The sequence below is a fragment of the Solanum verrucosum genome, unplaced genomic scaffold, assembly GCF_900185275.1.
Source record: "Solanum verrucosum unplaced genomic scaffold, falcon-dt-bn FXZP01000252.1, whole genome shotgun sequence".
Classification (NCBI taxonomy): Eukaryota; Viridiplantae; Streptophyta; class Magnoliopsida; order Solanales; family Solanaceae; genus Solanum; species Solanum verrucosum.
In genome coordinates, this window is record NW_026019988.1 from 7,192,332 (window position 1) to 7,216,272 (window position 23,941).

The 23,941-nt window shown below is 31.6% G+C and overlaps 4 protein-coding genes across 5 annotated transcripts; 1 reads left to right on the forward strand and 3 right to left on the reverse strand.

Annotated features, from left to right (window-relative positions):
• Window positions 1-158: 158 nt before the first annotated feature.
• LOC125818574 (LRR receptor-like serine/threonine-protein kinase FLS2) lies at window positions 159-2,024 on the forward strand. Its single transcript, XM_049498068.1, has one exon. The coding sequence runs from the start codon at window positions 159-161 to the stop codon at window positions 1,938-1,940; it is 1,782 nt and encodes a 593-aa protein (XP_049354025.1). The 3' UTR covers window positions 1,941-2,024.
• Window positions 2,025-2,209: 185 nt separating this feature from the next.
• LOC125818583 (high mobility group B protein 7-like) lies at window positions 2,210-4,755 on the reverse strand. Of its 2 annotated transcripts, none has more exons than XM_049498079.1 (8): window positions 4,535-4,755; window positions 3,447-3,529; window positions 3,201-3,249; window positions 3,013-3,111; window positions 2,839-2,896; window positions 2,706-2,750; window positions 2,528-2,617; window positions 2,210-2,443 (listed from the first exon to the last, which is right to left on the reverse strand). In XM_049498079.1, the coding sequence occupies exons 1-8, from the start codon at window positions 4,666-4,668 to the stop codon at window positions 2,354-2,356; spliced, it is 648 nt and encodes a 215-aa protein (XP_049354036.1). In that variant the 5' UTR covers window positions 4,669-4,755; the 3' UTR covers window positions 2,210-2,353. The 2 variants fall into 2 exon arrangements, with proteins under 2 accessions (XP_049354036.1, XP_049354037.1); XM_049498080.1 differs by having other exon boundaries at window positions 2,327-2,443; window positions 2,528-2,614; window positions 2,702-2,750; window positions 4,535-4,726.
• A 1,639-nt stretch (window positions 4,756-6,394) lies between these two features.
• On the reverse strand, window positions 6,395-8,568 carry LOC125818589 (40S ribosomal protein S26-3-like). The gene is made up of 5 exons (XM_049498086.1): window positions 8,472-8,568; window positions 8,284-8,376; window positions 7,132-7,216; window positions 6,915-7,048; window positions 6,395-6,601 (listed from the first exon to the last, which is right to left on the reverse strand). Exons 1-5 carry the CDS (start codon window positions 8,472-8,474, stop codon window positions 6,530-6,532), a joined length of 387 nt encoding a protein of 128 aa, XP_049354043.1. The 5' UTR covers window positions 8,475-8,568; the 3' UTR covers window positions 6,395-6,529.
• A 10,962-nt stretch (window positions 8,569-19,530) lies between these two features.
• On the reverse strand, window positions 19,531-23,344 carry LOC125818585 (uncharacterized). Its single transcript, XM_049498081.1, has 3 exons — window positions 23,050-23,344; window positions 22,292-22,413; window positions 19,531-19,915 (listed from the first exon to the last, which is right to left on the reverse strand). The coding sequence occupies exons 1-3, from the start codon at window positions 23,315-23,317 to the stop codon at window positions 19,751-19,753; spliced, it is 555 nt and encodes a 184-aa protein (XP_049354038.1). The 5' UTR covers window positions 23,318-23,344; the 3' UTR covers window positions 19,531-19,750.
• Between the last annotated feature and the right edge of the window lie 597 nt (window positions 23,345-23,941).

Sequence of the window (23,941 nt, forward strand, 5' to 3'; positions counted from 1 at the left end):
TCATTGTACCTTCTTGTCTAAGTGATGAATAAACAAGAAAAACCCAATCTTTCTTCTTTTTCAATTTTTTTATCATAAACTATACATACATACACCCTTTTGTTTCTTCCAAAGTCAAGATTATTTTTTTTTTCAAAACCCCAAGGCCACTTACCAAAATGCATTTTCTGATGTTGGTTTTCAAGATTTTGTTCATTTCATCATTCTTTCATCTGTTCTCACTAGCCCAACAACCCCAAATTTGTGTTGAAACTGATAGACTTGCTCTTCTTGGCTTCAAAGATAAGATTTCTAAGGATACTACTGATTTTCTGTCATCATGGACAGGTAAAGATTGTTGTGGAGGAGGTTGGGAAGGTGTAGAATGTGATGTTTCTACAGGGAGAGTGAATAGATTGGTGTTACAAACACCTTCTGAGAGAGACATTAGTGTTTACATGAAGGGTACTTTGTCATCATCTCTTGGTGATTTGGTTTTCTTGGAGACATTGATTATAAGTGGAATGAAACATATTGCTGGTGCTATACCGGAAAGTTTTTCGAAACTTTCAAGATTGAAGCAGTTGATCTTGGATGGCAATTCACTACAAGGAGATATACCTTCTGGTTTATCTCATTTGGAATCACTTCAAACACTTTCACTTAGTGGTAATCATTTGACAGGACATGTACCTTCTGTATTAGGAAATTTCAAGAATCTGCAGCAGTTGAGTTTAACAGACAATATGCTAAGTGGGGTTATCCCAATTGGTTTCAAAAATCTTGTTAACTTGCAGTCCTTGGATCTGAGCCACAATTTACTATCCGGGGTTGTTCCGAATTTTCTTGGACAGCTTCAAAATTTGACATATATTGATCTTTCAAGTAATGAATTGTCAGGGGAGGTTCCTGTTTCTTTGTGTAGTTTGCTCAAGCTGTCATTTTTATCGATGGATCATAATCGAATAACAGGGAGAATTCCAACTCAAATTGGGAAGATGAAAGCACTTACTTCATTGTCATTGAGTTCTAACAAGTTGACAGGTCAAATCCCTGAGTCTATTGCAGGATTACCAAATCTTTGGAACCTTAGTTTGTCTAGAAATGAACTTTTAGATCCTTTGCCTATTGCTTTCTCTAAAGGGCTTCCTTCACTTTTATCAATAGATTTGTCTTATAACAAGTTCAATCTTGGAATAGTACCTGAATGGATTAGGACTAGAGAGCTTTCTGATGTCAATTTAGCAGGTTGTAAGCTTCGTGGGACGCTTCCGAATTTCACTAGGCCTGATTCATTGAACTCTATTGACTTGTCGGATAACGCCTTCACAGGTGGGATATCGAGTTTCTTTGCAAGAATGTCAAGCTTGCAAAAGGGGAAGATATCAAACAACCAGTTGAAATCTGATGTTGCTGTGATCAAATTGCCTGATGGGATTTCATCTATTGATCTTCATTCAAACCAACTATTCGGGTCTCTTTCGAGGATGTTAAGCAACAAGACAAGCAAATTCTTGGAAGCAATCGACGTCTCAAACAACCAACTCTCTGGGAGCATCCCAGAGTTCGTCAGTGGGTTAAACCTGAAAGTTCTCAACATAGGAAACAACAAGATTGCAGGTCAAATCCCAACTTCAATATCGAATCTTGATAAGCTTGAGAGGTTCGATATATCAAGAAACCAGATTACTGGTACAATTCCAGTAAGTTTAGGATCACTAGTGAAGCTGCAATGGTTAGACTTATCGATCAACAGACTTTCAGGGAAAATACCAGATAGCTTGTTGGGGATTGAAGCATTGAAACATGCAAACTTCAGAGCCAACAGATTATGTGGTGAAATACCACAAGGCAGACCATTCAATATCTTCCCTGGAGCTGCCTATGCCCACAATTTATGCTTGTGTGGCAAGCCTTTGCCGCCTTGTAAGGGAATGAAACAAGATAAGTTGGGCCAGTAACTGCTGACTCCATTTATAGGAATTTATGTTTGTTAACAAACAAACAGTTTACTTTTCTTTTTTTTTTGAATTCTAGTACTACTTGTACAACTCTATCATCTCACATTGTTAGTCAGTGTTTACTTCACATAAATTCAATATGAAATGAATAAATTCACTTGAATGATTCTTGTCGCATGATCAATCACAAACTCAATTCACAAGAGAACTTGCATCATTACTTCAACTAGATAGCTATAATAAGAAATTCATTCCGAAGACTTTTGCAAGCAAGAACTAAACCATAAATTTTCATATATAACTACTTCAAGTAGGACTAAGTTGACAATTGAATCAAAAATTTACATAAGCTCTCGAAACTAGTCAATTCAAGAATCTTGAAGATAGTGACACCAATTCAAAAACTAACAGCTCTATTCCTCATCTACTTCTATCTCATCCTTCACTTCCTCATCTACCACTATTTCTTCCTTTACTTCCTTCTCAGGCTCCTCATCGTCATCCTGAATTGTTAATTTAGATGTTAGAGTTGAAAAGGTAAACATGACAGTTGAAAACTTAAGATTAGCATAAAAACAAGAGCCTACATTGGCATTATCAGCATCAGTGTTAGACTTTAAGGCTTTCTCATATGCTGCTTTGAGCTCTGCAGCCTTTTCCTGATATGGTTTTTTCTCCTGTGAAACCATTTGAATCATAAGAGTAAGAATCACATTAGGAACAACACGACAAGCTCGTATAAAACTATAGACTCAGGCCACTCACCTCATCAGTCATGGACTTCCATTTCTCACCACCCTCCTTAGCAACCTAGAGTGATCAACATATAAAGCAATTAGCGTTATCGAAAGGAAATACAACAAAAAAAGGCATCAGGAGCAGGTATGTTCAACATTACCGTGGAGACACTCTTGCAATCAGGATTTGCAGCCTTAAATGTCTGTCTAAAATCATCCCTGCAAGATTTTTACTTCATGTCAAAACTTTGCTAAAGATTTTTTGAGCACATCTATACATGAACAAACAAGATATAAATGCAAAAGGTGATACAAACAAAAGAGTGAGTGATTACATGAACACGAAGAAAGCAGTAGGAGGCCGTTTAGGAGCATTTGGATTCTTGGGTTTCTTTTCCCTTTTAGGCTTTGGCTCTGTTGATTTCTCCTTGCTCCTGTGCAATTTTACACAATGTTAGAAAACCAAAGGCAAAGAACCGCATAGAACAATAACAATAGCATAACAAAAGTTCTAGAAAATTACTTTGCTGCTGGTTTCTTCACTTCAGTCTGATTTTCCACAACTTGAGCCTCTGCACAAACAAATTTTCCCATTAACAAAATGCTCACAGCCCCAAATTCACCAAGATCACATAGAACATGAAATTTGACATTTTGATTATATAAATAAGCTTCATCATATGATTAGGTACAGAGACTGACCATTGTGAAATACCCAATAAGATTGATTACAAGTGAAAAGAGATAACAAAGGCAAAAGTATTAGTACCCAAGTTCATCTTAATTTTGGCATCAAGGCTACAATTGTGGAAGCTAATCAATGCTATAGGCACATCTTTGCTGCATTCTTCACTGCAATAATGAAAGAAAAAATTCAATATACATCACAAAAAACAGCAGAAAAAGAGATATTCCTTAGTGTTTTTCATTCAAATCTTATACAGAATGAACATTGAACCACAATAACACAGCACAGAACCAGGTTCTTCCACCAATTTTGTAACCTTTAGCCTTCTGCTAATAAGCAAATACACCCACTATATTCACCCAAAAACTGTGTATCTCCACCTACTCCAACATTTTATTTTGTTTTCGATTTCCCATCAAGTGTCCTGATGCCATTGGAGCTCTGACTAAATCTAAATCACACACTACAATACTCATTAGGGGGTGGCATACTCAAGACACAAAACTGAAACATCTAGTTAAGGATAGAGCAAACACGACACTTTCTCACCCTGTAAATGGGAAGAAAATAGCAACCCAGTTCATGAGTCTGCAAATGTAACCTTCAATGATCTAAACACACCCACTAACTTCAATTTACTTTTTCACCAGTAAATCACACATCTAACTCTAATTATCAGCCAAAAAAGGGGAAGAAAAGAGCAACTCAATTCATGAATCTGCAAATGTAACCTTCAATTGACTTTTTTTTACCAGGAAAGAATACATATCACTATTTGCTCCAACATTTACATACACTTAAACGCTATACTCTATTTATCACCACACACCCCAAACAGGAAGATAACAGCAGCCCAGTTCATGAATCTGTAAATGTTACCTTCAACAATCCAAACACACCCACTACCTTCAATAACTTTTTCACCACAAAATCCGAATCACACCCAAATAAGCAGAAAAAACAGCAACCCAGTTCATGAATTTGCAAATGTAACATTTAACAACTCAAACAACCCCGCTACTTATCATCAAATTTTTCACCAGAAAATCATAAATCTATATTAAAAAACCACACCCATATCAATAAACAACAAAACCCTCCTACAAACCCATATGACAAACAGCAAAAAAAATAAAAGCATCAGTTAACATAGAAAAATCAGTTCATACCAACGAGCAAAAGCACTTCCATCCTTAGCACGCTTAAGACTAGCAGCAGCAGCAGCAGATTCAACTTCAACCCTCTTCCTCACTCTAGTAGGACCACCATTCGATGCCTTAGTCGATGCTCCACCACCAGCCATTTTTTCTGAATCTTGATAACAACCCTTAACACAGAAAAAGCTCTAGATATCGAAAACAAGGAAAAAACAGAGAGAAAAATCTTTGGTGAAAAAAAGTTTGTGGGAATTTGGAAGGTTTAAAGAAGAAACGAAGGAGGGAATATTGGTGAAAATTTTGGTTTTTTTAGATTTTTGAACTTTAGCGCCATTTTTTTGAATTTTTATAAGATTTTGGCGGGGATAAAAAAAAATGACTTGGATTGATGACGTGTTTTGAATTTCTACCGTAGGATTAGAAAGTCCTACTCTTTTTGAACGGTACATGATTGTTCGCTAATTTTTTCAACACTCACTTGTCATTTTTAATAAGTTTCTCAAAATATTAAATTTATTGCGTTCAAAAAGTAATACTCCATATGTCCTAATTTATATATGAAAATTATAAAAAAAGGTATGATAATAATTGTTATATTTCCTTTTTTAGTGTTAAACGATAATAACTTTTACTAACATTTTACTATATTTTTTCATCATGTTGATATGCAAATAATTGAAATTTATAGTACTTTTCATATAGTTTTTTAATATCTAAATTTTTTGTTTAAAATATCAAATTAATTTAATCTAATATAACTTTAAAAATTAGTCAAATTGACTTTCAAAAAGCGCAACATGACATTTAAAAGTGGATAGAGAGAGTAATAATTATAAGTATTAATTTAAGATACTTAAATGATATATGAAATTTATGGTCAAATAAAGATTTGGTTGAATCTCAAACTTTGAAAGGTTTCTGTGAATTGGGACGAAGAGAATATAGTATAATTGTCATTTATTTTGTTTCAACTTAAAGACGAATATTCCAAGTTATTATTGAACAAGTAAAAATGAACAGAGATATTAAAAATTTAGTCAACTTTATATTATGAAAATCCAACACATTACTATTTCCTTCATATATTAATATTGGTTTTATCTAGTATTGGTAAGAATTGAATGAAAATTCAGCTAGTAATATTTTTAAAATGGCACTAAGCTAGTGAACAACTTCACTTCTTGAGGAGGACGTTAAGGGATTGTTTGGTTTGAGTGATAAAGGAATAATTAAATTTACAATAAACTTATTTTTTGTTAGGTTGGGATACAAATAATTAATCCCAAAATAGTTATTCATGTATTATAAGTTTTAATTTTGTTCCACATTGAGAATGGAATAAACAATCTCATAATCACTTATTCCCTTTCTTCATAGAGTAATAGTTAGTTATAAAATTAAAACTAATCATGTGAGGATTTTTTTGTCTTTTAATGAGAATTGATCTTGAAGATGGAGGTCCATAACACTATTATGAAAAACAAGAAAGCAAATGTAATATGAAATTATGATACTAATATCCTATAAAGCTCTTCACTTTTTCTCATTTCAATGTTAAAACTATGGTTCAATGTTCAACGATTTTAACATATTTAGTCGATTTTGGGAACTCCTTCCCTTTTTTCTAACTCCTTCCCTTTTTTCAGAAGAAAGGTGAGATCCGGACAAAATCGATGAAACAGAACCATTATACCACAACTTAAATACGTATTGATTTTAACTATTTCACTTATTTGTTCGTCTATGTAGCATAGTATCAAACCACCACAAGACAATTATCTATGGGTGAGTAAATAGAGTTTAACTGTAATGTGGCTATATATAACAAATAACATAGAACAATAAGTCTGATATCTTAAAATTTGCATGCATAAATTTAATGGTGTCCAAGTAAAACTAAATTTAAAAAATTCCACTTCAAAAACACATCTCAAAATACCATAAGATTTGCTCAAATTAAACAAAAAAACCCAAAAGCCTAAAGGCAGTTGTTCAAAACGCAGGCGCTTAGGTACGAGCAGCAGGAGGAGGAGCACCTCCGGCTGGGCGTGGAGCTTGACCAGCCTTAGGAAGATCATCCTGAAATAGAAACAATCCACACGTAAACATCCGAATGACATAGATTCACAAATTCAAGACTTCCCAATAGATTTAAAGGAACTCCTTTCTCAATAACACAAAACGTTTCATACGTTCAAGTAGTTGATATAGGTATTGAACATTTCATAGCATGCAAATTGTTTTGCAGAATATAAGTCAGCAACGAAAACGGGATTCAAATCAGTAAAACCTACTGAATAGGTAGTAATAATAGACTTCTGCACCTAAATATTGATTCCAATAAAGAATTTTGAAGAGAAAATTTAGAGATAACAGAAGTATAGATCAGTACCCTTGGGCGTCTGAAACGCTGTGGAGGCTCACGGACCCTCCTGTCAGTACGAGAACGAACCCTAACAACCTTGGAGTGAATGGCACATGAGACACAATATTGCATCTTCAAGTACAGCTTAGGAAGAGTGTACACTGCAAATATAACTTATTCGTGTTAGCTCGTTATTTATATACTACAATTAAATACGTAGTGTTAATTGTACTAAAAATCTCACATTCAAAAGCACAAGCTTCCTGAACATCCCTCACTGCTGCTTGTTCAACAATGTTCCTCACAAGAAACCTCTTGATGGCTTTGTCCTGAAACAAATTTGACACGAGACATATAAGACCAAGCTCCAATATTCTTGCAAAATTTGGTATCTTAAATTAACACTAAATTAGGAAATACACACAACATATATATAGGAGGATCAACAATTATTCAACACTTGGTGAGTTTTAACTATGGACATAATTGTTACAATTAGAGCGGGACTCTACATCAAGTTCCAAGTTAACAAAGATTCGATGAAACAAGTAAAGTGATATCATTAAAGCATAACAACTACACTGGGTCTTAGCTCTGACGAGAAGATGCCATTGTATCAATCATTCCAGAAAACAAACAAGACTTCACCAATTCTTTGATTTCTAAACAATTTCAGAAAGCACGAACCATCATATTCACAATACTGACATATTCAAAAGTTAAGGAACAATTATTCGGGCTCAATCGGCAAGTTTCAACCATTCCAAGACCACAAATAACAGCTCAGTCGAACAAGACCAAAACAAGACTGGATCTTAGCTCCGACAACAAGTTCCAATTGTACAAATCATTCTAAAATACAAGACTTTTACCTAATTGTCTGATTACCAAACAATTAAAAAAGCACAAACCATTGCATCCACAAGAAGACTAAAACTCAAAATCAACGAACAACCATACAGCGTCAATCAGCAGGCTTCTACCATTCCACGACCACAATTAACAGCTCAATCAACAAAATTAAAGATCTCATAAACAACAAATCAAATAATCATCAAACCAAAAACACTAACAAATAGTCAAACAAACACCAAAATCTCCATCATGTGAAACACATTGATCCTAATAACAATTTTAAGCATTAGCTAGAAAACTCAAATATTCACTAGCTCTTTGTTCCCAGAACCAACAATATTTTGATATCATTAATAAAATTATACTGCATCAAAAAAATTCTACAAATCCAAATATAACAGAATGATAACATATAATTTATAACTTAGGTCTAAATCCAGAATAAATAAATAAAATCTATATGAAATAATCATTCGACTCGCATTCAAGTATAAATTAGGCGTAGTTACTATCTGAAAAAGGAAAAAAAAAAAAAAGATACCTTAGGGCAGCACTTGCCGCAGTTAGAGCAACGGATGAATTTGACATGGCCACGTCCATGCTTGTTACGACCTCCATTTCTTCTCTTGAAAGTCTGCAAAATTAACAGATACACACACAGAAATCAGAGAAATTATACATTTCCTTAGCAAATTTGATGAAAAGTAACAATTTCGAATCGTTACTTACCATTTTCTGAGTTGTTGCTGCCGCTTCTGAGCACAATGCAAACTCTAATGGCCGCAACTCTGCTTTATGAGAGACTAGGGTTTATTCTTATTGAGAAGAAAGAAGAAATATTGGGCTTTTCGTGAAGCCCAATTAGGGCTATGATGGGCCTTTTAAAAAAAAACACAAATATGGGCCTACAGATATAACACACCTCATGAGTCTCACCTTACAAAATCCTACCCGTTCTCGAAGTCGTATGGTAGATCGTATAAGAATAATATGGGGTGATGTATATTATTAAGATTACTTATACTGATAATATTTTTTATTTATTATTTAGTTTGTTATATTAAATGAATATATGATGTATTAAAAATAAATACTATCATATATTATTGTTAATGTCATTATTTACTATGTATACAAATAGTACTGAAATAGAAGTGGCAGAGTAAGAATTTCCACTAATAGAAGTAAATACATGAATTAATCGATGGAGAAGGGGCTTCGACGAGCACCCTAGCCCTAAGCTAGTTTCGGTCCTGTTAAATATGATGTATATAACTAATACATGCATTTAGGGGTGTTCATGGTTTGGATAAAAACCGATCCAAACCGAAAAACCAAATCAAACCGATTAAATGAACCGATTTAATTTGGGTTTTGGTTTGGTTTGGTTTTAGATTGTTAAGAACCGATAATATTTGGTTTGGTTATGGTTTTGTTCAAAGAAAATCAAAGAAATAACCGAACCAAACCAACAAATTATATACATAAATTTTATTATTATATATACATAATATATTAGATTCATAAACAATTTTAAAGATTTTATATATGTTTCATCAAAATTTATTTATAATTTACTTATGAAAGAAAAAATGTCCAAGGTAAGAACATTTTTCTTATTGGTTTCATGTATGTGAGTGTCTATGGAAATTCTTTGTGGGACTGAAAATGTCATTGTCTCTTCCTTCTATGCCAAAATAGTGAATTTTGAAGTTTTATTCAGTAAATTCAATGATCAAAAGTTATGTAATGCCAGTCATTCTAACTATTTTTTTGTTTGAATGGATTGTTGTCACTTTTTTTACGTTTTGAATGAATTGTTTCTTTTATTTTTATGTATGGTTAATAACCGAACAACCGAACCAAACCAAACCAAAACCGAAAACAACCAAACCGATAAATGTATATTATATTTGGTTTGGTTTGGTTTTGATAATTTTAAAACCGATTAAGTTGGTTTGGTTTTGGTTTTGACCAATAACCGACCCAACCCAAACCGTGAACACCCCTACTGATGCATTAGTTATACATTATATTGGGAAACATTATCAAATAAGGAATTTAATAATATCAATGATTATTCGTGTATTATTTTTTGTGTAATACCTTTTACCAAACGATGCTTTGATTTCTTTGTATATGATAGTGAATATTTGGACATAAGTACTGTAATCCTCATTCTGATTCTCTCATTTTATTAAATAGAAATTTAAGTGAAATCTATGCATGTATCCATAATTAGTTTTTTTTTTTAAAAAAAAACTAAATACCTAAATAGCCCCTCAAATTTGACAATTTTTGTAAGATGACTTTTATAAACTTTACGTAAACTTGTATGTGTCTTTAAACACTTGTGAACATAAAACTTGTTCTATGTGTGCTTTTTTTAGAAAAAATATTTACAAGATAGCCCACAAGTATGTACGCTATACTCATTATTGATGAAATAATCGGAATTTTAGCTTATTAAGCATAAATATTGAGATTTGAGGAACAAATTCAAATCGTTGTTCACCATTTTTTGTGGACAAATTGTGGTTGGAGTCTCTGAGCAGTAAGCACAATGGAACTATTACGGTCACGACTCTTTGTTTATAAAATCATTGGTTTTCTTTATAAGAGACGGAAATATATGATCTTTTGCAGGAAGTTCGGTAAGAAATGAGCTCTTTAGAAAACTTGAATAAGATGAGTCGTGTTCTTTAAAAAGCTCAAATATAAATACATATCCTTTATATTTCTCAACATTCCCACCTTATGAAAATCCTAAGCATTTGTAAACACTAAATAGAATTAATATTTTCAAAATTTGAAATATAATCTCAAGTTGAGTCTGAAATTTTCTACTGAACACAACAACAACATATCTGATGCAAAGGCAACTCGATAGAACAGTAGACATAAAACCAATTTTTAAAAAAAGAAAACTTATGCTTTTATATATGTATAATTTTATTTTCATAATTTTCAAAATAACATGATAATTAATTATTATTATCATAATCAATTGTCAATATATTATTTCTTGTAGTAATTTGTAAGACCCGAATATACATATATAAATTATTATACATTATATAACACTACAAATGTTTATATCTTAGACAAGATCTTATTAATAATAGTTTTAATTTTTTTTTATCAACTGAATCAATTGTTATACAAACTATCGAAATATTCTATAATTGGTGGGAATATTGAAAAAGTGAAATCAGTCTTCACTTATTTGAGTATACCAATTACAATATCCTTTTTACTTGTATATATTTTGTATTACATTTAATTACAAAAATAGGTCTAAACCATGTGATTGTTACGCTTTAGAAGACATTCAAAAGGCAATGTCTTTTAAAAGTTAATTATTTGATAATCTAATTATTTTGAGCTTGAAACGGCTAAGAGACACCTCAAAGAATTGAGTAAAGTATTATACAGTAAATTTTAAAATATGATTGGTTCAAATTGAAATGACTTAGACAAATCAAGAAATCATAAATAACTGTAAATTTACTAAATTTAATTGCATTAGGAAAAAAATCAATTAATACTAACAATAAATACATAATTATTTATATTTATATATATTACCATCGTATAATTTTGGGAAAAATTATAAAAATATACTACTTAAGACTTTTATTAACAATATATACACATACTTTTATTTAATTACAAACGTAGTTTATAAATTACCTACATAGCAGATTAATTAATTTTTTATTTTAATTTAATTATTTAATTGCAATTTTCTTCTCTCCTCTTTTTGGGATTATGTGCCTTACTTATCTCCCCAATTAGAGTTCTTGATATAAACGTTTCTGTCTTTTCAGTTATTGTTTTATTTTCTTCCTTTTTTATTCAATCAATGTAAAGTAAAAACTTTTTATGTTTCCAACAATTCATTCTTTTCTAAATTTTCATTGAGAGAAATTTTAGCCATTGTCCTTCTCTCTTCTGTTCATATTCATCGGTTAATCACTTGCACCATTTTTTTTATTTTCGCTAAAGTTCATCATTCAAGATTATATTTTCATAGTTCGGTTAAAATTTGAGGAGGAAGCCCAGAAAAAGTTCTAGGCTTAACAAATCAATTATAATTGTTGGTTGAAGATCCAATGACAATTGTTGATGAATCAATGTAGCTATATTGTATTTATTTAATAGTTTGGTACTATAAAATGTTTGAATAATGATTATTGCTCTATTTTTTTGATAGTGATTGTGGTTTGAATACTTGTGCTTTCACAAAGTTTGTTTGTTGAGGAGATATGAACATTTCAACGTCAATTTTTTATGCTGCAAATTTTCATTGGAGATATGAAGCATTACTTTGAAACTACGAAAAGAGGAAGATTGACACTGGTATGTACTGTTAGCGGCGTTCAGTTGATTCGGAAAGGGAGGGATTGAAAAGAGCATGTTATGTTAAGAAAGAATTTTATAAAATATGGTTATTGAATTGTTGTTCTTTGTAAAATGTTATTATTACACTTTTGGATATCAACTTAATTAATATTTTCAATTAGTTTTGGTGTTTATTTTGTGTTGAATTAACTCACAAATACTTTAATTGGTATTTTCCATCAGATTTTGGTGCTTTTTTTTTGTATTTCGATATGTTTTGGTTCTTAGTTGTTTGTGTATTTATTGTCAAGTTTAATAGTTCATTGTGTGAGGTTAGTATATTATATCAACAATTCAGCCATTAATATAATAGGCAGAACGGTAATGTATTTTCGATCAGCTTTGGTACCTATATTGTGTTTAATTAACCAAAATATACTTTAATTGACATGTTCGGTCATTCTTGATTAGTTTTAGTGTTTTTATGTATTTTGATCAGTTTAGGTTCTTAATTGTTTGTGTATATGATTTCAAGATACTGTGTTCATTGTTGTGTCAAACCACCTCTTTTAAGTTAATTAGTTGTATAGATATCATTGTATGAGGTTGGTATATTATACCAATAATTCAGCCATTAATATACTACCGCTTACATTTTACACTAATATTATGAAGAATATTTCAGTTTGGTGCTTATATTGTGGTTAATTTGACTGACAGATACATACAATTTTGTTTATGTATATTTTGTCAAAATGTGTCATTGTGCTGTCAAAATATTTTGTTTAAGCTAATTAGTTGTTTTACATAATCATCATGTGAGGTTGATATATAATAACAACACTTTAGGCATTATATATCACCAATTAATTTAAACACTAGTATCTATATCACCAAGAAAATAACAATGTATTAAACCACTATATTATTACCAATGTTACAACAGTAATTACACCAATATTATGAACTGAGCCTTTGAACTAGCCAATCTATTTTAAATATTACGTAAATCATACAAATAATAGTTTGCGCAACAACTTTTTCACAAAAAAAATAATTATACAAACAAGCAAACACCAACGATATAAAAGTCAATACACCAATAATATGAATTAGCCAATCAACATTAACCAATATTATTTAAACTGCAATTAACATTCATTAAAAACATCTATATTTCAACAAAATCCAAAAGATTAAAATGTATACTTGTTTAAACAAAAAAAAACCATCAATGTTAATTTGAGCCGCAAATTCGGTGGCTTTGGGGTTGAGCCGCCCTGATCTGGTGTAATTCCATAAGTGGGGTCAGTGGCGATTTTGGATTGAGCCACCTTGATTTGGTGTAACCCCATAAGTGGGGTAAGTGACAGAGTTAGAAATTTAATTAAGGGTGTCCAAGAATAATGGTGTGTGACTGTCAAAATAAAATAAAAAATAATGTTAATTGGGTTCAAACCCGAAACTCTTTCATTCAAATGAATATCCATTACCGCTGTACCAAAGACATAGTTTTTGTCAAGTGTATCCATCTTTAAATATATATTCTTGAGAAAATGGTCAAATGCCCCTCAATCTATTACCGGATTCTTAACTACACACTTTAACTTTACGGGTGTCCTATCACCCCCTAAACTGTTTAAAATTGAAATTATTACACCCTTAAAAAGCAACAACCACATTTATATTGACAGGTGAAACTCACGCGTTTGACACGTGGATTTCTTAAAAAATTATTATTTTTTTACCTTTTTCTCCTATATTTCCATCTTCCCTTCCAACACCAAAAGTCTTTTCACCATTTTTTTCCTTTATTGCAAACAGAAAACTCCACCAATCAACCTACGACACCACCCGCTTCCTACCACTAGCATTATCAAGTCCTAAATCTTTTGACATATCAAAAAACATCAATTATTAATGCTTCTTTTCTTTCTTTACAATTGCCCATAAATTAATTCATATCTTTTTGGCGGAACTCTAAGCAATTTGACGACTTATAATAGCAAAAGAAAATTTCTAACTATCTTCCGAAATCATTAGTGTTAACATCCTTTGAGAGGGCGCAACGTCGCGATGAGTCACCAAAAAATAGTTATCAATTCAATTTTTAAAAGAATTTTAAAAGGGGTAAAAGGGAGTCGCCACCTAATTTTAAGAAAACCAGGAAACCAATTAACAAATTAACTTAAAATAAATGTCTACGAAATCAATAGATTTTAGATAAGGGGTTCAAGTTATTCCAAAGGGAAGGTGTTAGGCATACTTCGAAATCCACAATTATGGGTCCCGACTGAATTCGTTTTTTTCAAATTGAGGAGGATATAAAAACAAATATACAAGTATAATAAACATGTGACATACACAAGTAATAAAATAAAATAATAATGTAAGAAACAACCTAAAGTTTGCCTAACATCGATATATACAAAATAATAAATAAAGAATATAATTCGACCTTCATTCGAATAACTTCAATGGGAAGCAACTCCGTGTACCTGTAAAGACATTTAGTAAAAGTATTAGTAATGAATAAAACAAATAATAACTTAACAATAAAAACCCGTCTTATTAACATGAAAGGCCTTAGAAATCGACGGTATTTCTTCATCGGTCAATTTTTAACAAGTAAATAATATAAACTTAACTAAATTTCCATCTTTTAACATTGGAGAGACCTCCAAAACTGACGGAAAGATTTTTTCATTGGCCAATTTTAACTATTGAGTAAATTAACAAATTAATTAAGATAAAAACGGACCAACGTTAAACCATAGACAACAATCATATGAAACTAATAAAAAAGCGTATAAGGGTTTGAAATAAAATTACCAAATTGAGGCATCGAATTATCAAGATATGAATTTCCAACCTAATCGGCCTTGTGGGTTAACATGTAAAGTGATGATTAACAACTCCAATAATATCAATAAGGAATTGACTTTCAAAATTTTCTAATTTCATGCACAGATTGAAAAATACAAATTCAAGAATTAAGAGGAATACTAAAATTTCATTGTCAATTATGTGGAGATGGTAGTGACAGTGACAATGGAGAAAATAGTGGCGGTGGCCAGTGGTGGAGCCAGGATTTTCGTGGAGGGGGCTCAATATATAAAAAAGTAAATAAAAAAAATGGAGCAAAATAGATCAGGAAGAAAAAAATTATCCTTAATCCGTTAAATTTAACTTGCCTTGTAATGCCGCGTTTAACGTTTCTTCCTACTTTTACCCTTCTTCATTGATTCTTTTTTTTTTAAAAAAAAGTGATTTTTTTCTTTTATTTTTTATTGTTTTACTTTATTTTGAATTTTTAAAATAAATTAAATTAGTGTTCATTCAATCATATGTTACTTTAAAAACTGTTTAAGACTCTTTAAAAATGTGTGGAAATTGAATTACTAATATTATAATGCATATTAAAAGGATAAATAAATGGCATCACCGATTTTTTCATTTATTCAATTTATAAGGTTTTCCATCGGTAAAAAACGAATAAATCAAATAAATGTAGTTTACATCTCTCTAGAATAGAACTGAAAAAATGAGAAAGAATTATCATGAATAATCATGCCTTTCAAATTTATATTAAGTTTAGTTTAACTTATCTTTAAAATATTTTTTTCTCTATCTCAATTTCAAGTATAAGAATAATTGACAGTTTCTTAAAAAGTTCCTTCGAACTAGTATGTAAAAAGAGAGTTACATAAAAACAAAATGAGCAATAGAGATAAAAAGAATAAAATACAAAAAATAAAAATAATGTGCCTAATAAATTTGAACAAATGAATATTGAAAAGGAGAAATAACATTAAAAAAGATGAAAAAAAATAGGGAAAAGACATAAAATCCTCCCTGAACTTGTCCGCATAACTTACTTTAGCACTTTAACTATATGGGTGTTTAAATAACCCCCTTAACATCTTTTAAGTGTTTTTTTTCAACCCTCCCATCAGTAGCCTAGTTGAAGGATAGGTGTTGTTGAGTCACTAGCGTTTTTATTCGTCCACGTGTATATTAACTAAATTTCTAATTAATTACTGAAATCTCCATAATAATTTTTTTTTCATCACTAATTGTCTTCCCCAATGTTTGTCACCTTCTCAACAACAACTCTTCTTTTTACAGTGCAATTTTCTTCTACTTTTCTTCTTCCATTATATAATAATTTTCTCTTTATGTAAAAATAAAAAAAACTTCTCCAATTTTCTTTCTTTTCGTAAGAAAATAGGTTTCAATATTCCATTTGTAGACATCAATTTCCACATTAAACCAACAATTCCTACACCCACATGATTATATCTAAAATAGAGCCAAAAACTAAACTCATCGATGAATTTACCCCTCAATCTACAAATTATAATTCAAATTTCAATTGCAATTCCAGTTCAGTTTTTAGTTACATCATACCACCTTCCTTGAAAATTTAAAAAATTATTTACATAAAAATGTTAATTTATCAATGAATTGGACGAAATCTCCACAATCAATTTTTTGCCAACAATATCTTTGAATTTTTTTTAGTTGAAATCGGGTTCTTTTTTTGGTAACTCTTTAAACTCATAGATCTAATAATCTTTTTTTATGTCGAAAATGGTGTCAATGAATCAAACACCAAAAATTTTTGTCAAAGAAAAACAGAAAAAGAAGCGATTAAAAACAGAAAAGAAAAGAAGAAGAAAAAATGTGGAAAAAGTTACAGTTGGGAGTAAATGAGTAAATGTTTACCTTGAACTGAATGAAAAGAATAAGAAAGAGATAGAGTCTTGAGAAAAGAAAAAGAAAGGAAGAAGAAGATGCAAAAAAAAAAAAAAAAACTACAGAGAAGAGAAGTTAATTGAAAAATAAAATGTTTAAAAATTAGTAAAATAAGTTATTAAATATGTCGTCCAATAAAAAGATGACATGTGTCAGTTTTTTGGTTTATTTTCTGTCTCACGTGCTTATAGAAAGTTGGTGATACAAATTTTGCCACGCACCTTTTAAGGGGAAATTAAATTCACTTCAAATTAAATTAGGGGGTAAACAAATACCCCCAAAAATGTTGAGCCCATCTCAGCCTTGCTATTTAATTTTTCAAATGAAGAAAACAAAAAAAATCAAGTGTTGCTGCGCGAAATCGATCCCAAGATGGCAAGGCGAATTCTTGAACCTCCTTAACCATTGAGCTAGCCTATTTACATGTGTTGAGGGGGTTCATTCTTATATATATACACATGAAAACAAAATTGACCTTATATATACAGTGTAATTTTTCGACAAAGGGGGTTTGGGTGAACCCCCTAACCTCCATGTAGATCCGCCCCTGGCGGTGGCGATTTAGAGATGGTGAGTGGTGGAATTTGATCTATGTTGTAATGAAAAAGAAAGAAACAAACAAAGAAGAAAGAATAATTATAAATACAAGTATTCTGAAAAGAAATATTAAAAATAAAAGTTTACTATTTGATTTTGGTGCTCACTCTTTCAAGGAGAGTGAATTACACTCACTTTACCACATAAGCGTTTAGGGAGATGATAATTTCAGTTTTAAATAGTTTGAGAGGGTGATAGGACTCCCGTAAAATTTACGTGTGTAGCTGGGAATGAATTTGACATATATATATATATATATATACACACTCTTGTGTGGTTATAGCTACGCCTCTGAGTGGGGTCAGAAAAGAGTATACTGTATGTACTCCTTATCCCTAGACCCTTGGTTCAAGATTGTAAGAATAACATGACAACAAAATAGCAAAACACAAAGAAATAGGTAAAATAATGCACATTCAAGAATAAGAGACTATGTAACCTCTACTACACAATGTTCGACAACACTCAAATACTTGCTAGTCTTCTATCGTAATCCCAACCTCCAAATCTTCCTATCTACAATAAAACCTCACTAAATTAATATAAGTGAGACCATGAAATATTATTATTTTGTAGAGGTATTATTTAATCGATAAAGTAATATTTATTAATTTAAAAAGTGTTTTGAGATTCAATGAAGGTTAATTTTGATTAAATCAAAATCATTGTACCTTACTAATTTATGTATCATTTTATTGAATTCATATAAAAAAATTATTATACATAAAGTACAATGAATACATCCAAACCATTACATCTTATTAAATTATTTATCATATATATGGAATTCATATAAAAAATAAATTTATTATACATAAATTACGATATACGTGTATGATTCACTATATTTTTTTTTTTGGTTAAATGATATATTGTAAAATAAACATAATGATTCATTATAAAAATAAATTCATTATACATATTGTTCAATGTTTCATAACAATCAAATATTATTCATATCTTATTAAATCAATGTATGATAGTGAGAGAATTAACTACATAAGCAACATAGATTTTTTTTTTAAATCCATATCTGAAAATGACTTCTCATTTAAAAAGTGCCACAAAATCATCAACGATAGATCAAATACGTAAAACATTATGTGAGTACAAAAGAGATCGCAATTAAAAGTATTTGCAGTCGTGGCAACACCAAAATTTTTGGATGCAATAAGAAAAATTAAAGATGAGCTTGAACTAGATTTAAATTATAACAAGAAGTAAAACACAATAGAATTATATTTCACTAAATTATCTTAGATATATTTGTACTTTTAAAAAAATATTAATTTATATTTTTAATGGGGCCATATATTTATACTGAGGTCTTCTGAAAATATATTATTTTATCGAAAATGAGTGATTTTTTCCATTGGCCCAAGTCAGGACCGAAAGAAAATATTATCTTAGATAAATTATTAATTTATTGAGTATTAATTTAGTGGACCGAAAGAAAATATTTTCTTAGAAAAATTATTAATTCAATGAGTATTAATTAGGTTTTACCGTAGAATCATGTCTTTTGAAAGCTGAAGTTGTTTCAACCTACTTCTACCTCTCGTAACTCTTGTTACAATCTATCTCTCACCCCTTCTTATAGACGCACGCATCCACACACTTTTTCTTCGCATATCCAAAGTCCAAACCATCTCATCCTCTCACCATGTTTGCGACGAAGGCCACCCCTATCTCACCCCGTATAACTTCATTCATGAGTCATTGACCAAATACTGATTTTCAAGTGAGTCTTTTTTGTGTTATAAATAGTAAAAATTATTCACAAGTTTAATCTCTTTAACTTCAATCCTTGAAGCTATTCTTTGGATAGTGGAATATAATTTAGAATTGACACTAACCATATTTGGAACCAATGCATGTAAAACAGTTGAGTTTGAAGTGTTTTGAACCAATTCTTCAACCATCGTTTAGTGGAATCAAATCATAATCAGTCAAGCATCACAACACATTCGAATAAGGTCGGCTATATGAATCCGAAATAAATTAGGATAGACTATATGAATCCTCATTTCGTCATTTAAGCTCTATGAGAAAACGTCATGACACATTTCAAAAAGGTTGGCTTTTTGTCTGGATAGTTTATGCAACTTACCTTTCAACTTCAAAATCTAATTTATTTTTTTTGAAAAAAGACTAACAAAACAAACGAAAAGGAAATTTAAATATCAACCTCAAGAAAAACATGACAGCAGAAAAAATGTTCCTATTTTAAAGAAGGGATTGAAAGTTTTCACTCTCAAAAACAAGAGAGAAATTTAGCAGGTTGAAACATTGCTTCCCGACAACGATAATCAAGCTGTGGCTGCCTTCTTTTCTTCCTCGAGCTTCTTCAATTCTTCCAGTCTTTCTGTCCATGCTCTATCCCTAGCAACTGCAGCCATCTTACGCTCTACTCGCTTAATCATTTTCTTCCGGTTTGCCTCCTGCATCTGAGCTTTACGTTTCTTCTTCTCAGCCTGTGCATGAATAAAACTCAAATTTACTAATTCAAGGAATGGAGTGAATTGCCGAAGTACTTGAAAGAAAGTTCTTCGGTCTTTCAATGGCCATACGAAGAATGATATGTACAATGACTCAAACAGTACAAAACCAGGATAAGAGAAGAGTACTGGACCTTTAAAATGCCAGCTTTAATGCTTGATCCAAACTAATGCTGAAAAAATGAGCTCATATTTTGCGAACCCGCCCAGAGTTCAATGAGTTGGATAAGTAATACTTTAGATGAGTAAAAAGGGGTTAGCCACATACATTTTCTAGAGGGTTTCCTCCTTCTAGAGAACACATGATATGTCACTGTAAGGAACGTATTGAAGAGAACTTCAATATTCTAAAATTCAGTTACTTGATTGGATCATGCAATTTTAAAATTTAGTAAGTCAGTTATTCAAAATATTTGTCAAAATCCTGGATATTTCTTTGTTTCTCTTTATCCATTGCAAGCAGCACGGTGAATTTTTTTTGGAGACAGCTTTTACTAGTTTATTTCAGTGTTATTAAAAGCGAAAAGCGCAAAAAAGCTCTAAGGTCCATGCGGGCTTTAAGCGCAAAGTGCAAATAAAGCGTGGGCTTTAATGAAAAAAGGCGCAAAGGGAGAAAAAAATAAAATGTGTATGTTTAGTCCAAAACTAATAATTATAAACATGAATGACAAATATATGACCAAAGAAATTGAATTTTTTTAATGATAAAGTGAAATATCAATTGTTTAGTGTCACTTCTTCATAAGAGGCTCATTGACAAGGAAAAGTTTGTCTTAGAACTTTGATGACGGCACTGAAGCGCACATAAAGCGAGGCGAAGCGCTTAACACGTTTTGAGCCTCGCTTTAGGGCTTAAGCGCGCTTAAGGCGCGCCTTTGATAACACTGGTTTATTTGAGAACTGTATATATCTGAGATATTTAATTTGTTGCTAAAGTGAAACTTCAGTGAGCTTACAGCTCTAGGAGATAAAAATGGGTCAGGACCCTTTTTTACCCAGCCAATTCTCTACTACCGGAGCTGTTCTTATTTAACTCATTTTCAACCAGCCCAAACCCGCCCATTTGCCACCACTTATCCCAGTCAAGAGAATTCAATGACAACTGTGAGGGAAAAAAAGGTTTTGTATGAGAAGATGGGTCCTCAAAACATGAAAGTAGGCCACAATAACATTCATTTGTAAATGAAGATAGATCTTCGGAACATGAAAGTAGGCCCCATTAACATGTGAGTGGGTATTTTCGGGCCAAGGAGAGAGTGCAGCATATATCTATATCAAATAGATAGTGCATTGATAAGTAAAGAAGGTGTTCTTGTAGTTGGTTATTTCTTTCAAACTGGTTAATATGCTTGGAGCTACAAAATACAATCATGACTAGGATACATCAAACTCTCTAAGTCCTAAGTTTTAGCAGAGAGATCCAAGGCTTAATTTGCTGATTCAGTTTAGTGTTAGCAACTTGCTTTGCTATGCTTATTGGATAAATCTGTGAATGGCTGTTTACTGTTTCTTTAACTTATTTTGGCTTATGTGATTTTTTTTATGCTTTGGGATACAGGCAGCCAAGACAAGGCAAAGTAGGATAGTCTCATTTTAACTGTATCAGTCATGGAACTTGGAAAGCATGGTCACCAAGCAAATGCATTGATGAACGAGCACTTGATTTCAACTCAAAATATATACTATGTATGCAAAGAAAACTCTTCTAACTTTGGTGATCAACTCGTAGAGTGGACGTGGAATGTAATATTTAGTCACCATCGGTGACATCTGAACCACAGATGACAAACAAGCTTAAAAGTTGCTGAGTCCAAAGTAGGGAAGTCAGCAGTGCATGCAGTATCTAGGAAGTTGGTGTTTATTGAGGTTACAGACAACAGAATTTACTTGTGAAAAATGACAGCCAGAGGGGCACGAATACTCTCAAGTAAGAATAGAGGAGAATCAGTTGAGTTTAAAAAGGGAAATTCAATAATATGCATGGCGTAAAAGCTTTTTTTTTAAAAAAAACAGAATAATACAAGTACAGGAACCACACCTACCAAAGATTTAGTTCTGATCCTCAAACTATAAAGATATATTTTTTTTTTAACCTAAAACTATAAAGAAAATTTTGAATTTGCAGTATTGACACAATATCACATCAGTTTACCATCAGAAGTCAGAAAATAGCATATGAACGGCCCTTTGCATATTAAGTTCAATCCTAATATCCAGTGTCTAAATCTTCACAAGCACGTCTTAAAATATTCCAATTATCTACTTATGATGAGAAAAAGACATTCTTCTCAAGAACCAAAAGAGACTCATCATCAAAAAGGATAAAGGGAATCAAAAGTTGTGGTGACATACCAATATAAATGCCTTCCGCTGGCCGATTCTCTTTTTCTCATTCCTCCGCTTGAGACTTCCTTCATTGGGATTGTTTGGACTTATAGGTTCACCTGGGGTATATTTTACCCACGCATACGGACCTAAATTCCAAAAGAAAAAAAAAACACTACTAACTTCTTTTCATTCTGTCATAATCCAAAAGATGGTAAAAATCCTAAACATACCCTAGCGTTGGCCATAGATTTTGAAATTTTATTTTCAAACATCTATTTGGCCATGAAATTTTGTCAGAATTTGAAAATTTAAATATGATTTTCAAATATTTTCAAGTTCCCAGCTAAGACTAGTTTTTTTTTTCTTTTTGGTGACTTCCACTAACAATACTTAAGACTTTTTCCAAGTAAAATGCATATCCAAATACAACTTCGAATTCCAAAAATCACAACTTTGAAAAAATCAAATTTTCAAATTGTTCAAGCTTCAACTTCAAAATCTATGGCCCAAACGTATAATCAAACACCATCCACATGTCGAATCCTCCACCTTGTAGGATTTAGAATTCCAACTAAACACTAGAAAATGATTTCCCAAGCTACAATATTTCCTATGGAAGACACTTTCTATGTAAAAAGACATTCATCTATACCAAAAGCACCTACAAACATCATAATTTGCATAACGAAATGCCCAAATCTGAAAATGGCTTAAACCCTTAAACCCTGGGTTGCTAATTCAACTACCATAAAATATGATTATAACCGTAAATGAAGATTAACCTGGAGGTCTCAAGCTAGCTCTTTTACGTTTAGGCTTGTCACTGTGTCTTCGCTTAGGGAATCGAGTGTCAGTCAAGCTGTGAAAAGCACTGGAGGGTGGAATCCATGGAAGCCTAGGTCGGAAAGTGTTGAACAAATGACGGAGCTCCGGTGCCGGACAGATGCTGTTCGCTGGAGAACTGATCGGAGCGAAGGAGGATACGGTTCGGGTCGATAAGAGTGCTCGTGAAACGGGTCGGATGATGGATCTTAGGGCTCCGAAACCCATGTCTGTAACTTCGATGACGGCGTTTGAGTAAAAATCTGAGAAGTTGTATTTTTTGTGAAGAAGAGAAGGAAAAGCGATGGAATGACCAAAACGACGTCGTATAAGAACCTTTTTGATCGACGAATTTATTTTTTAAATTGATAATTACTATATATAATAATTTAAGTGGATTAATTAAGATAACTCGAATCAAATTGAGCTTTGAATGAAAATATAGTTGAGCATAAATAAGGTTTGATTATTATAGTATTGTGTCAATCTAATTAAATACAAGTAAATCTAATCGAATCAAGTTTGAGACTGCATGGTTCCATGTCTAGTCCCATAAACATGAATTTAGTAAAATTAACTTAGTTTTTAATTTTTATGTTACATTAGTTTTAGAAATCAATTCAATTAATAAACCTTAGAGTATTTTTGCGATTTGATTAGGTAAATTGATTTGAATCTCGAATATCATGAAAGTTAATTGAATATTGTAAAACAATTTTTTAGAACAATTAAAACATTGTAAAAGTTAATGAATGTCATAATAATTTAGAATAATGAACATGTGAAGCTTTATAGGACCTTTTTGGTCATGTGCACGTAATTCACATATGTATAGACATCAATTTCACCAAC

Coding starts and splice junctions, on each gene's coding strand:
- LOC125818589 (XM_049498086.1), bottom strand. Junction 7,217..8,283: donor GCGGCAAGTGCTGCCCTAAG/GTATCTTTTTTT, acceptor AATTTGTTTCAG/GACAAAGCCATCAAGAGGTT. Junction 6,602..6,914: donor AGCGTTTCAGACGCCCAAGG/GTACTGATCTAT, acceptor TTTCTATTTCAG/GATGATCTTCCTAAGGCTGG.
- LOC125818585 (XM_049498081.1), bottom strand. CDS start 23,317: ATGGGTTTCGGAGCCCTAAGATCCATCATCCGACCCGTTTCACGAGCA. Junction 22,414..23,049: donor AGCTAGCTTGAGACCTCCAG/GTTAATCTTCAT, acceptor TTTGGAATTTAG/GTCCGTATGCGTGGGTAAAA. Junction 19,916..22,291: donor AGCGGAAGGCATTTATATTG/GTATGTCACCAC, acceptor ATTCATGCACAG/GCTGAGAAGAAGAAACGTAA.
- LOC125818574 (XM_049498068.1), top strand. CDS start 159: ATGCATTTTCTGATGTTGGTTTTCAAGATTTTGTTCATTTCATCATTC.
- LOC125818583 (XM_049498079.1), bottom strand. CDS start 4,668: ATGGCTGGTGGTGGAGCATCGACTAAGGCATCGAATGGTGGTCCTACT. Junction 3,250..3,446: donor CAAAATTAAGATGAACTTGG/GTACTAATACTT, acceptor TTGTTTGTGCAG/AGGCTCAAGTTGTGGAAAAT. Junction 2,618..2,705: donor GGAAGTCCATGACTGATGAG/GTGAGTGGCCTG, acceptor ATGGTTTCACAG/GAGAAAAAACCATATCAGGA.